Below are 17923 nucleotides of genomic sequence, written 5' to 3'. Positions count from 1 at the left end.
AAGACTAACGATGAACGGACGAAGATGTCGCCACACAAATCAATGCGACAGCGCATCGAACAACCTGAACGGATCAGATCGATCTATCCTTTTGCCAGCCAGGCCATTCCATCGTATGCCTACGCTTTTTCTTACGAAAGGCAATCACGAATCGCCCCGGAACGGCCATTGTTCGAATTCACTCCATTAGCAGTAAATTTTGTCTGACACTAACGCCATTTCCTCCAACACATACACGTGCATGCATAACACATACCACGAAAAAAAAACACACCACGAAAGAAGAACACAAACAAAACCGAGGGATGGGAGATGGGGGGTGGGTGGGTCGGGTGCGGTACACCAACCCCCAGTGAACCCTACGAACGCTTGCTCTGATTTATTGACGATGGCGCTGTTACTAAAGTGTTCGATACTTACGTGAAGCTTCCCGTAAGCGCGTGTGTGCGTGTGTTTGTGTACTTGTATGGGTAAGTCTTACGGCAGCACAACACTCAACCGCTCTGCCACATCCTTTTCCCAGTGTGCTGTATGATGTGTAACAAAGAAAACTTCTTGCAAGAAATTCGCACAGACAAGGAAGCGCATAAAATTTTGCAACAATCGACGAATAACCTGTACCATACTCCCAGTGCTTTATTGCTTCTACGGCACAAACACTGGTTGACGTTTCTGTGCGTGTAAGCACCGGGAAAGATTAGGTGTTCCACAAAGTGTTACTGTTTTTTTAAAGTGTTATACGAAAGATTATTATTCAATTTATGAATGTCGAAAAATTAATGAATGTACTGTAAAGAACCTTGAAAAGATCTTTGCCACGTCTAATTAGTAATTTTGTGTAACAAAGTGAGATCGCCAAAGGACCTGCTAATGCTTGTAGATCGTGCATTCCAATGTTGGAGCATGCTGAAGCTTGTTGGCAATATTTATCTCGGTTTAGCCTCTTTGGAAGTAAAATAATAATAATTAGTTTACCTCATCAAAACTCTGGCCTATTGCAATGCCGTTCAGTAATTAGCAGTATTTAAGTATTTACAGTATTTACAAGCAGTATTTAAGAGTGTTTAGCTACTAAAATTTTAGCCTGAACTGTCAACTGTCAAATTAGGGGTCAACTGTCAAATTCGGTTTCAAAATTACACACCCACGGGTATGTCAGTGTCGCGCAACGAACACGCAAACGAAGATACTTTCTGCATGACCTAATATATTCAAACCTGGCGATTTTTCTTCCCACTACTTGTACGGCCAAGTGTGGCAAAGGGGGGTGTTCACCACCGAAATGTGAAACTATTTTATGAATAAATAGCAAAGAAAACCGCCCTTCAGCAAGTTTCCTGCATGTGTGGGTGAAGGTAATCGACGCCGTGCCGCAACAGCTGGGGAAGGTGCGACAGGGGTGAAAGTTTTCACCTCCTCCCGTCACTTTCTTTTCAAGCACATTGACAGTGTGGCGGTGCAGAGAAGGTATGTTAAAGTATGCTCCATACCTTCAGGTGAAATGGACGCCAGTAACGCCATTGCACACATCGCCACACCGAGAAAGTTTCGTTTAAACAAAATCACAACGATCGAACGGTGCAAGGGGTGGATGCTGCAGGCATCAGGGGCAGGGGGTTTTGTTGGCAACACAAAAAGGGCACGCGCACCCGAACCTCGTGCCCGGGCAGCATCGTGTGTGAAGGATCCTTCGGGCTCCGGTAAACGACACCTCCTTCAGGGCTAATGATGATGAACCGACCCTTTCGATGTAGCTGGTCGTGGTCCGGTGCATCCGGTTGCATTTACTGCACGTTACATTCACACGTCCCCCCGGCCAGGCAAATCTTTTTCAACGACTTTACTGTGAAATCTGGCCCTTCAGTTTGAAGAACCCGACACAACAGGATCACACACAGGTCGGAACAAAATGGTCGTGAAATGGTCGCGCGCGTGAAAGGTGCTGAAGTATTTTTTTTTTGTACAAAATTTTACACCACAAGTGAACACAATGACAGTACGAGGTCTTGAGGTTTTTTTGTTCGACAAGATTGGTGCTTTTTTTTCCCTTTCCTTATTTTATTTTTTAAATATCCCATTACATGGAGGCGCCCAGTAGTTCACCGGGAAAACGTAATGTTTTCACCATTTTTTTTTTCTTTTTGTTTTTCTTCTGACCCTTTTCAAGTGTCTGCTCGAGTGCACCTGCTGCAAAACTGTTTCATTTCCCGCCCGAGCGTACCTCTATCGGGGCGTGAGTGAGAAACTTTAAATTATGCAAATGGATTCGCAACAGACGCCAACCTGGAGATGGTTGGTGTATGGTGGTGGAAGGTGGGTAAAGCAGAAGGGTTGTTGAATAGGAGTCGGTATTAACAGATAAAATGCACCATCACAGTGCAGTGCAGAACAGCAAACATGTTTCAACCAATGGGGAGCGGAACGCATCGGTTAAACCGAATTTCAAAACTTCACGCATACCGTCCAACGGGCTCATAGCCCGGTTCGTACTCGTTTGACCTAACCTGACCGCTGGTTTGGCAGGAATGCACACGAGAAAAAAAAACCGAAAAAAGCCAAAAACTACAACAAAACTTCCCCTGCCATTTCGCTCTGTAGCAGCAAGAAAAAACAAACTCACAGCTAAACGGTGCACATTACACTAAAAGTTTCCGACCATTTTCTTCGACTCTCGAGCTAAATGCGGTTACAGCGAGAGCTTTTTCCGGGACGGAACTACAAGGGCCATCGGGGCGTGCAAAGAAACTCCTGCCTGCCAGTAGGCTAAAGCATCTCAGGCTCCACATTCGCTGCAGAAGTTACATTTTCCAACCACCATCGGTACCCAAAATCGCCAGCAGCAACTTTCCATCGGACTGCTGTGGTTTTATGGTTTGACGGTTGGAAGTTTTCCTGCGGTGGGGGTGGGATGGGGAGGGGGGGGTTGCACACCGCGGTTGGGAAAAATGCATTTCGCAAGCTGTCCGGCGGGTACCGAGAACACGGCACACAATAGCGCTCGGAAGCGCAGTGCACCGATTTTTCTATCACATTTTCCTTCCAGCTACCGGCATTGTGGCTTTGGAATGTAACTTATGTTCTTAGCAACAAAAAAAACCACCCAAGACTAAAGTTTTGTTAAGCTCATCGTCATTAAAACCATGCATTCCAACCGTGTACCGAAACTACCACCAGGTTCGTAACGGCAAGCAACTGATTGAGAGTGATTAAAAGTAACTCACGAGTTATAAAACTCGAATGAAAATTAAATCTACATAAGTAAGCCGGCTGTGGTAGATCTTACTAAATCTTCCCAAAACAAAACAATCCAAACAGTATGCATAACTCGCCTAAGAATGATTTAAAGAGTTAACTCCTTATTGTAACTCACTCACACTGATTGAATTCACTAAAGTGAGCTATTATTCCCATCACTAGAAGAGGGACGATGATTTCCCGGTGGACGACTCACGCATAATTTGAAGCAAAATCCCACGAATAAATGGAAAATGAAAGCAACCACTTTATGCGCCTTCCCTTCCGCCTTCCGCCACCATTATCATCACACTTCACCTCGTAACCGGCATGAACTCGCTTACCATTTTTTTTTTTACATTAAGAATGCGTACGAAATAACGTCAATTTATTATTCATAGTCTGTGCCACTCCCTTTCGGTGACGAATGTAAGGCGATAAGGTGGGTGGTGTTTGGTTGTCCGAGAGTTCCACCCCGTGATGGTGTTTTGACGTGAAGCATAATGCACCCAACCCGTATCACAACCTGAAACGCACCAAAAAAAAAAAATACAAATATACAAAATGGACACTCAATTTTGCAGCAAAAATCTCTTCTCGGTGTTTTGTTTTTATTTGCGCCCTGCTGCGTATAAATATTGTTTCGTGGAAAATCTAATCCGTTCTAGATCACCACCAATTTTTGGGGGGAAATGTTTCCAAAGTGGATCGGAGAAAAAGAACTTTGAGGCTGTGTGGCAAAGAGGAATTAATTTTGCTGTTTGGGGAAAAGAGATGGTGAATAGATAATGCTCTGAATGATATGAAATAACCCCGTGAAAGGTTATTTCCTTCAAGAAACAACATGCGAATCGAAACGAAAAAAAGAGAGAAAGAGAGTGAAAAACAAATAAAATCGCTAAATTATGAGCCCTTTTTCTTCAATTTCACTAATAAAGATCCTTCGTTTCTTGCGAATAAGATTGAGCCTATCATTGGTTTCGATCACTGGTTCGGGATGGAACTCTGGAACCGTAAGCTACGGACAATTGCACGTCCGCGCATCCAACCGTTCCCTTCCGCTACCATCATCACTTCACATCAAAAGCGATCTCACAACGTAAACTTTTCCCATTTTCCACTTTTGTTCCCGGTCCCTATTGCTGGTACGCTTTAAGTCATCATCCATCGCTGCTATATCTCTCAATCTTTTCTTGCTTTTCGCTCCTTCTCACGGGCGCTCATGCACAATAAAGGTGTGCTGTTGATTTAACGTATCAGCCGAGACGGACACAAGCAACCGGAACTTTCCAAGTTTCCGGGAAATCGTTCCGGATTCAAAGAACGATATGAATTTGTCACTGGCTTTCTTTCTCACTCACTCTCTCTCTCTCTCTCTGGTTTGTGCTTTCCGATTGCTTGAAACCATCGGAGTGGTTTATTAAAATTCAAACTTTACCTAGAATTTTCCCTCCCCGCCTCAACACCACCTGAATGAATATGTATGTGTGTGTGTGTGTTTTTTCTACTTTTTTTCTCCCTCGTTTATCATTTTCCTCTCGCTTGTTTGGTGTTTTCCCAAGGCGAATTGGGGTTAAAGGATAGATTTCCAAAAAATGCTGCGCCGCCAACAACAGCAAAGTGGCTTTTTCGTCTATATTAACATTCCACTCGAAACGGTGGTGACGTGCCCGGGTGGTGACGTGCCTGTTCACACTCTTCAATGATGGAGGAAAGCGAGGAGAAGCAAAAAAAAAACAACAATTTTTGTTGACTTACTTGCAAAGCTCATTTTTTCCTCCTTTCTTGTCGACTCCCGCTCTCGCTTTTCATCAATTTGAACGGCCCCCGCTCGCCTGTATCCTTTATTCGCCGTCCCTGCTTTTGATATTGCTCTTGGACCAACAAGATCGCGTGAACGACCGTAGGCGAAAACTTTTTTACGAAACGAAACAAAAAATCGCCCAACATAACTCCGCAAGGACACCGGAATTGTTTTGGAGTTCCGGACAGATGCCGCTGTGGGGTGGAAGGACAGAGCAGCGCCCTCTTTTTCCCCAGCGAATGGGGAAAGATGAATACGCAGCCAGTACCGACGGCACCGGGAAATCTACTCCAACTCGTCCAAATTGAAATTAATTCCAACATTTTCGCTCGACCGCTGCCGGCGGCGGCGGCGCCACACTGTTAGCGCGCCGATGGAGACGCACGGTCGGTTTCACCGGAATGCAAACCAATACCGATTGCCCCGATAAATAGGGCAGGGAGCAAACGGGGAGAGGGAAAGGGTAGAGGGTGCACGAATGGATGTGGAGGAAATTTGAAAAGTTTAGCTCCGAAAAACAGTTTTACGAGCACGACTTGACTTTGACCCGGTCAGTTGCCACAGCAATCAGTACGCAGCAGGCCCAGGGGGCGGGGGGGGGGGGGGGAGAAGACACCCAGCGGTAACGAACGGAGTTTTGGTCAGGGGTTCCAGCACCGAACGATTCGCTGACGATACCACTTACCGGTATTCGATGGGCTCGGTACGAAAATACGCTTCGCGAAAACAACAAACACGAAAATGGAAAATGGAATAGTTTTTTCCCCGTATCGGGGGGGGCCAACTGGCAGAAATGGCGGTACAGAAACACAAAAATGAAGGCAATCTCGGCAGTGTCACTTCTTTCTCCCAAGAGAAGGTTAAAATCAAACGGAAACCGGAGCTAGTGGAGAGAAAAAAAAACAACAATTGCCTGCCATCAATTTTCCCGTGCAAATGGCGCACCTTGTATGAGATGTAGCAGCATCCTCCCCATTGATTGGAGCTGTTTGAAGCATCTTTTCTTGCCTGCCACTGGCTGCCGATTCCCCACCGTGGTAGGGTAGTTCTTGCCGGCCCAAAATCGAACAACAACCGTACCGATTGGAGAGCATCCCGTATGCTGCACGCTTCACTTCAACGGCTCACTTCAAACGAATCCAGTGCAACATTCACTAGACACCAATATTGCCTGTACTATTTTATCAATCCTTTCTTTCTTCCTCGGGGAGTGTACCAGAAAATGAAAAATCGTAGCTCTTCGTATCATGCCACACTGGTGCATTTGGTGATATGAAACTTCAAGAACTAAAATCATGTTACGGCTATATCGAGTAGTTTTTAAGAAACTAAAAGTTCAATCGAAGAAGTATACTGATTTTCATATTACTATCACTGTTCGTGTCGAAGATTTCTTCACTTTTAAAGTCAGAATTTTCTAAATCTCTTCGATATTTCCTGGGAAAAATTAAATCACATTCAAATCTCTGTCACGTACTGTTCAACTGTTCAACTCCGATAAAAATTTCATTTAAATCATATAAAGCATATTGAACGGAAAAGAGGGAAAATAACTAATTTAACAAATCACAAACACAAAAGAAAATGATACTGTAGACGGTTTAAAATGATAAAGCTTAACCAGCTTATCCACCCTATGTATATTGGCCTTGACAGCTGTCATAATGACAGAAAGCACGGCACTAAAAATTAAATTATTATCGTTTGAGCTTCAAATGAGTAAACATCTTCCACCCTTCAAAAACCTCTTCGGTTATTTGGAATTGTCATCCATCTTGATAATACCTCAATTTTTTAAACAAGTTTAATATTCCCATTTTAGACATCATGCGAATTGAAAGTTTCGAGAGACCTCCAGCATCTTGTTTCAAAAATCGTGCTTGTTTAACGTTTATGTTTCAGTATCAGTGAAAGAATGAGCTTCCCCAGTTGAATTGTGTTAATTAAATTTAAAAAAAACAATTATGTCCTGGCTAATGACCAAAAATGTGCGTAGTGCTCATAAATGTGCAGATATTTTCACGATTTACTCCTTTTCCCTCTGCTTCTCTGAACATTTTGAAATGCAATTCCTTCAAAGCTTTAAATTTTGTGAGGAAACTGAAACAAAAATGTGAAATACATTCACCCTGACCCACCCACGGCAAGCAAATACACAATACAAAAGGAAGACACAAAGGTACAGGAAAAGGAAAGGAAAGGAAACTGCAACACGAGCGCAACGAATCATATTTTCTGCCCGGCATCAGTGAAACAGAACATTCACACAGCAACTGAAGGAAAAAAAAGAAAAGAGGGAGAGAGTGTGGTGGAGAAGGAGGAGGAGAAGGAGGAAGAGAAGGGGACGAATGCAAGGAGAAAAATGAAAGCTACACTAGAACGGCATGGACTCCGCATGCAGCTGCATATTATTTATTAATCATTTGCATCAATCAGTTTTCCGATTCGTCCATTTTCTAATTACGGAGCAAAAAACACAGGAGGGGGTTTGAGGTGAAGCACAAAAAAAAAGGCAGTGAGAGCTTCCACCGCTCCCCGACAACACAAACAATTGTATTGTGGTTTTGTTGAACGTTCGGGCGATGAAAACTAGCAACTCGATAAGTGAAGCGCCATCCTTTGTTTCCATAATGGCGGCGAGTTTCAGTTTTCTTCCACTTTTCCACCCGCTTTTCCAATACCACATTGAACACGTACATACACACACACACACTATGCTCTCTTCATTCATTCCCTTTTATACCTCGATTAACAACAATAGAAATTATACAACAACAGAAAAAAACCTCGAACACTCGAACCAGCAGTTGGTTTCCGTTTGGCATCGCCCGATGCCCCCTTGATTCCTTCTTTCTCCTTTTGTGTGGGTGTGTGTATTTTTTTATTTAGTTAGTTGTTGCGGATGTGTCCCGCAATGTCGTTAGCGGAAGAACCTCATTGGACTTGTCGAACCCGAACCCGAACACACGCACTCGCACTCGGGCAGAAGCAACACACAAACGAAAACCGAACCGAATGGAGAAAAAAGAAAACCCACCCCCCCACCGCCGACAGCAACGCTCGATCGGTCAAAACCCGGGCTAAAGCGAACGTTTTTGTGCTCGGTGAGCTGGAAAATGTTCAACCCTTACCGGTAATCCTGTGAATGGGATTAAAATGAACAGCACGCTGCACTGTTTTGTCCCTGCTTCCCGGGTGCGCGTGGGTGAAGCTTTAATGTCGTTATCGTCCATCGCCGTGTGTCCGCTGCTTCGCCTGACCGTCGTGCGTTTTCCAGCTGTTAGTTGTTGTGTGTGTGTTTTTTTTTATTCCTCTTTTAATTTTGTTTTCATTTATCACTCTATCAACCGCTAAGCCGGGCGAATTGGAAGCTTCTTAGAATGTTAAACAATTTCTACACCCATCACTGCTGCCACGTGTTTTTGTATCGGATTGGCTAAAGTTCGCGGAAAAATCATCAACACTGTCACACATATTCAGTCACACCAGTCACTTTGTGTTTTATTATTCTACTGAGAACCCGGCTGGGCAACATCCTTTTTTTTTCTCTCCTCCCAGCTGCCGAAACAATCGCACTCTGTGTGCTAGGGATTAGCTCGTTGTTGCTTTGTTGTTATTCTATCGCTTTTTCTATTCGCCTTTTCAACTGCCTTTGACTGTACATGTCTACGTCCGTGTCCGTTCGATGTCCCGATGTGTTCTGTTTCGTTTTGCTTTTGCTCAAAGTCGTCCTCGCTCTATCCTGTTCACCAAACGCTAAACCGTACGCATCTTGCAGCTGCAAGAACTAAATTTGTACCGCATCACCATTTGCCTGCCGGAAGAGTTGAAACAAAAGCACACACACACTAACGCTTTCCTTTCCATTCGCATACGCGACGCGTGCTTCCCGTGCTCTGGCCTGGACCCACGAAAACAAAAGGGCCGTATCGACGCGTATGGTCGCCGGGATGTGGTGGTTCTTTACGCTGATCATGATCTCCTCGTACACCGCCAACCTGGCCGCCTTCCTTACCGTCGAGCGGATGGACTCGCCGATCGAATCGGCCGAGGATCTCGCCAAGCAGACCAAAATCAAGTACGGTGCGCTGCGTGGTGGCAGCACGGCTGCCTTCTTCCGGGTAAGCATAACCCATTCCCATTACGCTATTCTACCTTTGCCCCTAAACGTGTTCTTTACTGTTTCGCAGGATTCCAACTTCTCCACGTATCAGCGCATGTGGTCGTTTATGGAATCGGCTCGTCCATCCGTATTTACCGCGAGCAACATCGAGGGTGTGGAGCGTGTGGTGAAGGGCAAGGGTAGCTACGCTTTCCTCATGGAATCTACCTCGATCGAGTATGTGATCGAGCGGAACTGTGAGCTGACGCAGGTGGGCGGCATGCTCGACTCGAAGGGCTACGGAATTGCGATGCCTCCAAGTAAGTAGTATCCCCCACTACACTGTAGTTTCCTCCTCGTAAGCGAGGGGTTTGAAATTAAAGTTCAATTTAACCCAATTAACTGCATCAGACGGTGGTGTGGCAGAGAGTGTGGCTTGAAATGCCTTGAAGTGCGTCTAGCGTAATGAAACTGCAATTCACTATTGGAACGAAACACCGAAGACCACAAGTCACAGTGTTCGTAGAAGTTCATCGTCAGCAGAGACTCTTTATGGGCGTATAATCGCCTTCGTAATTGAGGATTTTATGTTTCTGGCTTTGACTCCAATTAAAAGCATTCCTAACACACATAGCGTTACGCTATGTCTATAATCAAGAGATTGTTAACGTGTCATCAGATAATGTGCGAGAAATTCCAGAGTATTGGTGATGCATCGGAAATGGTTTCATGAACCTGAATGAGCTCTTAACACCTAATGTACACGTTTTTATCGTCATTGTGGGGATTCTCTGAAGATTCTGAAGAACTTCAAGAATTCATCAAGCTAAAACTATTATAGAATCTCCAGAGATTCATGAATTCGGTGTTTCAGAGTTTCTCACGTTGTTCAAAAATCAACAATCAAAAGGTTGAATCTTCGAGAATTCATAGATCTTTTGAGATATCATTTGAGATTCTGCCATAGTTCTTTTTACTCAAGCTTTTAAAGATTTCTAGACACTTGCATCACCTGCAGTCTAACAAATAGTGTAATAGAACAAGATCAGCGTACTAGGAATGTATTCTCAGGTTCACAAAGTCGTCCGTTTCATCACGTTATGAAGTTCGTCGCTAGTTTGTTCGATAATTGGTTGGCACATAGATCACGCTAGTAGATTTAAATCCATATCATTTTTAGTTTGTACCAATCTTCAAACGAGTTCTGTCCAAATTTGACAGCACTTGGGCCATAAACTAATGAGCTAGAGCATTTTGAGTAATCATGGAAAAGAAGGAATTTCGCGTGAAGATAAAGTATTGGTTTCTGAAGGGGAAACATATAGTTAAAGCCAAAAGTTGGCTTGATGAAAAGTCTTCGGACACTGCTCTACCAAAATCAACCATCAGATATTGGTATGCTAAATTTAAAAGTGGTAAAATGAGCACTGAAGGTGGTGAACACAGTGGACGCCCAAAAGAGGTGGTTACAGACAAAAACATTAAAAATATCCACAAAATTATTAAAAGCAACCGTAATGTGAAGTTGATCGAGATAGCTGACACCCTAAAGATGGCTAAGGGACGTGTTGGACATATCGTTCACGAGTATTTGGATATGAGATAGCTCTGTGCAAAATGGCTGCCGCGCGAGCTCACATTTGACCAAAAACAACAAAGAATTGATGATTCGGAGCAGTGTTTAAAGCTGTTTGAGCGAAATAAATCCGAGTTTTTGCGTCAGTATGTTACCATGGATGAGTCTTGGCTTCTACACTTCACTCCAAAGTCCAATAGACAGTCATTCGAGTGGACTGGACGCGATGAACCTGTTCCAAAGCGGAGGAAAACGCAACAATCAGCTGGCAAGGTTATGGCGTCAGTTTTTTTGCGATTCGCAAGGAATAATCTTCATCGATTATCTTGGGAAAGTAAAGACCATTAAGAGCGACTACTAAATCCAGTTATTGCAGCGTTATTGAAGGACAAAATTCCCAAAAAACGGTCACATTTAAAGAAAAAAAGTGTTGTTTCGTCAAGAAAACGCATCGTGCCACAACTCAGCGAAAACAATGGCAAAAAATCATGAAGTAGACAACGAATTGCTTCCTCACCCATCGATTTACCCAAATCTGGCTATTTCCTTTTCTCAGATCTCAAAAGGATGCTCACTAGGAAGAATTTTACGAAGGAAGAAAGAACTAAATTAAAAACTTGAAAATTCGAAACCCGACTATAATCAGTGTAACATCTTCGAAGGGATGTATGTTGAATATGAAAAATGCAAAAAAGAAGTGTTTTACTGTCATAGGCCAAACAATTATCAGCCCACCTGTTACTTCCCGTAAAGCCGTAAAAGTAGTTTGGAGCCCCACTAGTGGTAGTGATTGTTGCAATATGGACTTCTATAAACTCCTCACTTGTAACGGCCGAACGATTCTTGCAACCCGTTCAGTAGGACGGAAGAGATGTTTAGACATGAGCCAATTGCGAAACGACTAAGCTGATCCTGTTTTCCTTTACCATACGACATATCCTACCTAGTCTGAGATTTGAACACTGTTGACGTTTGAGAGCCGTAAAGCAAGTAGATAACCTCCAAGCTACTGATGTGTACAGCGCCGTTTAGTAAACAAAGTTACAACGTGAATAGCGTCCAAGGAGCTAGAATAAATCACAGTGCCATAATAAACCCTTTCCACCCCTCACAGACTCACCCTTCCGCACGGCGATCAGTGGAGCAGTGCTGAAGCTTCAAGAAGAGGGAAAACTTCACATCCTGAAAACACGCTGGTGGAAGGAAAAGCGCGGTGGTGGCTCCTGCAGGGTACGCACTCCGCCTAATCGCTCTCCTCAGCTTTACAGAGTATTTACATTGCTTTCACTTTCCTTTGCACCCGTCCAGGACGACACGTCTAAATCGAGCTCGACGGCCAACGAGTTGGGACTGGCGAACGTGGGTGGCGTCTTCGTCGTGCTGATGGGCGGTATGGGTGTCGCGTGCGTTATTGCCGTGTGCGAGTTCGTCTGGAAAAGCAGAAAGGTGGCGGTCGAGGAACGGGTAAGCAACCCCATGCCATTCCCCCCCATTTTTAACAACAATCCACTACTCCCTTCCTAACCCTTTCTACCCTTCATCCCCCATCATCCCACCCTACCAACAACTTCCCTTATTGTGCGGTTTCCAAGCTCTGAGGTATTTTCCATCCTCCTTACGCAACGTCTCCATCCCACCCACCTTCCCACTCCACCCCTGTACCACACCATCTTCTGTCATTTATCTTCTCTTTCTCTCTTTTTTCTCTTTCTCTCTCTCTCTCTCTCTCTCTTTCTCTCTCTCTTTCTCTTTGCTTTGCATACCATTTTCCACAATTTTGGAATGGATTTGGTTTGTGTTCGGTTATTCGTTTTGTCTCGATCGGGAAACCCTTCTCCTGCCCTGGTGTTCGTGTGCCCACCTTCCCCCTTTTTGCCGATATTTACCGCGCCCCATCCATGATGTTGGTTTTCTTTTTTGTCCCGCCAAAGGAACCATACCAGAAAAAGCATCCAAAAGAGTGTAGATTCGAATAGAATACGGTCAGCTACTGAAACGCTTCTGCTCAACGCGGTACAACGTGAGCCCATTTCTGAAGCACAATGTTTTACTTCGCTCAAAGACAGAACAAAAGAAAACACCCCCACAACCCATGAGTTCTTGTACAATGCTCAAGTAGAAACACCCCCTCGCTTCCTAGTGGAAAGCACATAGAATCGAAAATCGGGCTTCAGTTCAGATCATCCACATGCCACATTACACGCTGTGCAGACCAACTCTTTACGTCCCCACATTGCCACACACACTGCTAGATAAATTAAATTGTCCACCACACCGTAGCGGGTGGTCGTTTCCCCGTTTCTGTCCCGGACCAACTAGCCAACGAACGAAACGGAAACTAGACATAATCGCGGAAACGCACCGTTAGAAGCCTAACTCGGTACCGTTAAATGTGTTGCATGGGTTGAGTGCAAATGAGTGCCGATTGCAATGGAAAAGCATGTGTAAAATATCATACCCTTCATTGACTGTTTCAAATGCAAAACAAACATTTAATACACACAAGCACCCAAACAAGATGGAAACACCACGATACGGTTTCCTAGAGAAGATAAATAGACCTAGGCACGAAATCACCGAAGTAAGCAGATGACTTTGCTCTATGAATTTTTCGCTTTGCATTCAGTCTTTTGTACCATTTTTTGTTGTTCTGTTTTCCCATTATTTATTTTCCCTTTCATATACTAATCATTTTTATGTATTTCTTTTGTAGTCCTTTTCTCAATTAATTATTCTTTTTATGTCTCTTATTTATTTTTTACACTTTTTCTTGTTTTATTTCCTATTTTTATAACCCTTTTACTTCTTTTATTTATTGCTCTTTTTTCTTACCTTTACTTTTCTTATCTTTTGGTTTCTTTAAACCTCTCTTTGTTTTTGCTAACTTTTACTTCATTGAATGATTTATTTTCTAAAAGTACTAGGTAAACGCAATCCATTTAGAATGGAAACCTGAACGACTGACAGACAAGCAACGGAAACCGCAATAAACCGAGCAGGACAGTTACACAAACACACACCTACAAAAGGCTCTGTACAGTTGGAATTGGTAGAGTAGTAGTAATGGTTCGATTCATGGCATTAAGTAGCCCTATAGTTTTTGGGGGAGGACAATTTCAGCACTATACTGGAACATTGGGTGGAGATAGATCCACCCAAACACATACTAACGTAACATAGAATAGTGAATGAGTGGTGCAGATCGTTTCGTCGATAGAACAAACAAAACAGAAAAAAACAGCGACAGAAGTGAACAAATATAATGCAAAATCCTTAAATCTTAACCATAAGCCAATAGTGGAAGGGTGTGTGAATGTTACTTTTGTTTGGTTTTTGTTTCTCTTTTCTTTTATTGTCGGAACGAAAAAACAAAAAAACATGAATGGGGCGAAAGCGAACAAAATATTAGGGAATTTTTTACTGAACCTAGAGTAGTCAACGATTATTAACATTCTTCAGATGCATTGTCCCGACGCGCCGCAGACCATTGCTTTTCTCCCTTTTTTTCCTTCCCCCCCAACGCCGGGTGGGTTGAAGCAAACGGAATGGGGGAGAGAAAGAGTTTCAAAGAAAATACAGCGAGAGAGAACAAAACAAAAACGAGAGAACGGCTTTGAAGATGCTGGTGAGGAAGTTTTTATAAAACCTCTTTCCCTTTCGGGAGTTTTCCCCCATTTACGGTTGGCAACCCACTCTGTGAGGGTGAGAAGAAAAGGGAGAAAGAGGGGAGGTAGAAAATTCAGTGGACTTGAAAAAACTTGACGAAATGGACAACTGCTCGAGGCGCACCATTTTAGTGTAAGCAGAAAGAGAAAATTGGTAGAAGAAAGCATAAAAAGAAACTAACATGAGCATGAGTGGATAAAGGAAAAATAAAAAAAAAACACAGAATGTACTAATAAAGCTGGGTTCTTCACCGGGGTAAAAGTGAACCATTCCTGGTCTGTTGTTTACACTGTCCTTCCGATCGACGCGATCGATTTTTGTCTGTAATTTTAATTTTAACAGCAATTCTATTTTCATTGGCAATAGACTGTGGCTGAAATTTCCCATCGAAGCACCTCCCGCCCCTAGCCCCATCCCATCCGTCCTTCTTTCCCCTGCCGTCCTTTATCGTTTGTCCTTTTTCCTTGCTGCCGCTTCTTCTTCTTCTTCTTTTTCTTCTTCTTCTTCTTCTTCTTCTGTTTCTTTCACTACTTCTCTACTCGTTCTGCTGCCGGTGCTGGTGGTCATCTGTGTAATTTCTGTGTTTGCATCACTACTGCATCGTCACAACACTGGCACAACGCTTGGGGTCCGGTTGCATTTGGAATTGTTTTCAACAGGAGGTACGTAGCAGCGATACAGAGCTGTCTGGAGGTGCGATAAATGTTACTCACTCCTCCCTACCATCCCCCGTTCCCTCACTCTCTCTCACTCTCTCTTCATTTTTCCCTCAGGTTTCGCTTTGCTCCGAGATGGCGTCCGAGCTACGGTTCGCGCTAAAACGGAACCGGACGCAACCGAAGCACGGTGGCAGCGGGGGCACACTGCGCACCGCCTCGTCTCGCGCCTCCCCGAAGGATTCGTCCGAACCGTCATCCGAGCATGCCCGGTTCCATCCGCTCGGGCCACCCTACGCACAGTACGAGTTCGATCCGAAGTCCGTCCCTTAGGTGTTGCGGTGCCCCGAGGGTTCCTGCTATCGCGTCGATACGATCGCGCGCGGTACTGCCTGCCTCGGGTCGGTCTCCTACGCCGAGTATCACTTCTGATGCTGGTACGATTCCTTCTACCACCCCCCCCCCCCCCCCACACCTTCCCCCTCTCTTTCGGTGTGCGTTTCTCACCGCATGCAGTACACCGGCACAAGCAATCCGCCCAGTGCGGAAGGCTGCTGGAAGGCTGTGTGCGTGCATCTGAGTGTGTTTGTGCGTTTTTGCAGTATTAAAAACACAAGCTAATTTAAATAAATTTGGACGGCACTCTATATGGACATGCAAATCGTGAACAAATCTCTTCCAAACATCTATTTGTATACATATTAAATAAGTGTTGTGTAAATCTGATTCAAACTCATGAATCCCAATGAATCATTGAGCAGAATTAATGAATCTGAATCTCTATTCCAATGATTCACGAATTCTCAAAGAATAGTTGATTGCTTAAAGATTCATGAATTCTCAGAGATTCATACATCCTCAAAAATTCAAGAATCCTCAAAGATTCATAAATTCTCATAAAATCATGAATCATAAATTTGTGCTGCTTAGATATTTTATTTTTTATATATAGTGCTATCTCTGAGGTTTTATGTATTTTTGATGATTCGCGAATATCTGAAAATTCATGAATCTTTCGAGAGTCAACTCCTGATTCGAATGACTCCTCACAGGATTCATTAGGCACAACACTGACACTAACCCTTAATCGTGGTGTGATGACACGCTGTTCGTTGGTGAGTACCAATTTATTTTCCTCCAATGTACTGAGCACTCCTCTGCTGTGCAAATTGCATACTTTAAAACAATTCTTATTATTCATACGCCTAAAGTTATGCATCTCGCCTGGCAAACAGTGAGCTGTAAACTGGGAAGCAGCAATATTCCGGTGCACATAACACATAATACCAAGTCGCAACCATATTTTGCATTCCTTTTCTTCCCAACACCCACCCACACGAAGGTCCTGCCTTTATTGAATATGGCGCGCGAAAGTACGAAAGAAAATTTCAAACTCCATCTGCAAACGGGCGAGAAGACGAAGGGGGAAGCGATAAAGTATGCAATAAAAATCTAATTACGTATTCTTGTGGTTATTTCGTGCTTCGTGGTAAAATGCATGCCGGTAGAAACAGGAACAAAACAACACGCACACGCACATAAACCGGAAGTATACATCATTCCGAGAAAGTGTGAAAAACAAACCCATTCCGTCGAGCGCCCCAACGGATAAGTACGCTGACGATCGATCGCGAATGAGATGATCATAAATATTTACGACACCGGCACCGGTGCCTGCCTCGTGCCGTTTTCGGTTATTCGCATAAACAATTCACCAAGAGCGCTTTGCCGCGGGGTAGAGTCTTTTCCAACCACGCATACCCACGCTGCATCGTGCTTTTGTTTAGATTAATGGCGCTCGGTGCAGAATCAAACACGTTGACCGCTTCGGCACTGTCGGCGTCTAGTGAAGTTGATTCATTTATTAAGAAGCTGGTACACTCCCGCCGGGAAATGAAAGCAATCAGCGTGCAGACACACAAACACCAGCAGTATCAATCACAGTGCCCGTGCACGGTATGAGGAGCGTAATAAAACACAAGCGGTTAAACAACACAGTTATTTGATGGGATTTGGAAGTCGACAAACTGGGCAATAAAAGTGTTGATACTTCCGTGTCCCTCCAGCGATGTGATCTTTGATGGGTTTTTTTTTGTATTATTATGTCCATATCGGTCTAAATAAATCTTGCATATCACGCGCACCATTCACACCACACACCTCCACTGGCGTATGCGTAAAGCTCTAGGGCATGCGCAGATGTTTGAACGGATGTTTTGACGGTGGAAGAAAATGTATTTCATTTCCCTACACAAACAACAAAGAAGCAACCACAACATTGCGTAGCATTCAACGCTGCGTGAAGTAATCGGCACAAATGAGCTGAAAATATGTCTCGTGAGTGTGCGTACTGTGACGCAGACAAACGCGTGGACGAGTCAGATAAGTGATGGTACTCGGTGAGGATAAATGTGCGAAGCGCATTAAGCAGGGGTTTTCAGACATAATTGAACTTCTAGCAATAATAACAGCGTTTTAGTAATGATAGTGACGTAATGTCTAAAAGGGTATCCCACACGATATGCAGCATAAGAAAGTGCAGCCTAATCATGTACAGAACCTAATAGGCGCTACTATGCGTAAGGCATGCATAGTGTTGAAGTTCAATAAAACAAGTATGCCAAAACTCCCACGAGGTTTATACTTTGTTGTCTGCATGTTTGAAAAGGATCGGTTACCTCGGTCATTTTCTCCAGCAGGAAACCCTTTATTAACGGTGTTTCAGGAAGGAGTTCATTAAAGGTAAAGGTTTTCCCCAGTTTCCCACAGAATTACCAGTGGGTATTGCAGCAACGATTCAACAGAAATCAGTTCCTTTAAGATTTAGACAGAATCATCAAAACAACGAATTAACTTAAAGACCAAGTTAGAATTAAAGTTTAATA

At 43.7% G+C, this 17923-nt stretch overlaps 1 protein-coding gene across 2 annotated transcripts in view; it reads left to right on the top strand.

The window, feature by feature from the left end:
* LOC128306851 (glutamate receptor ionotropic, kainate 2) overlaps positions 1 to 15503 on the top strand; it is a 110643-nt gene extending 95140 nt beyond the window's left edge. The window contains exons 13-18 of one of the 2 annotated variants that reach the window (XM_053044477.1): positions 8961 to 9159; positions 9229 to 9460; positions 11831 to 11946; positions 12025 to 12180; positions 14347 to 14349; positions 15156 to 15503. In XM_053044477.1, the coding sequence (XP_052900437.1) occupies positions 8961 to 9159; positions 9229 to 9460; positions 11831 to 11946; positions 12025 to 12180; positions 14347 to 14349; positions 15156 to 15371 (922 nt within the window). In that variant the 3' untranslated portion in view covers positions 15372 to 15503. Of the gene's footprint in view, positions 1 to 8960; positions 9160 to 9228; positions 9461 to 11830; positions 11947 to 12024; positions 12181 to 12647; positions 13384 to 14346; positions 14350 to 15155 lie in introns of those variants that run through there. The other variant, XM_053044478.1, reaches the window with a different exon arrangement.
* The last annotated feature ends 2420 nt before the right edge of the window (positions 15504 to 17923 follow it).

Source organism: Anopheles moucheti, chromosome X (assembly GCF_943734755.1).
Source record: "Anopheles moucheti chromosome X, idAnoMoucSN_F20_07, whole genome shotgun sequence".
Taxonomy (NCBI): domain Eukaryota; kingdom Metazoa; phylum Arthropoda; class Insecta; order Diptera; family Culicidae; genus Anopheles; species Anopheles moucheti.
Note: the sequence above shows the minus strand (reverse complement) of the source record. Positions and strands in the feature narration are given on the sequence as shown.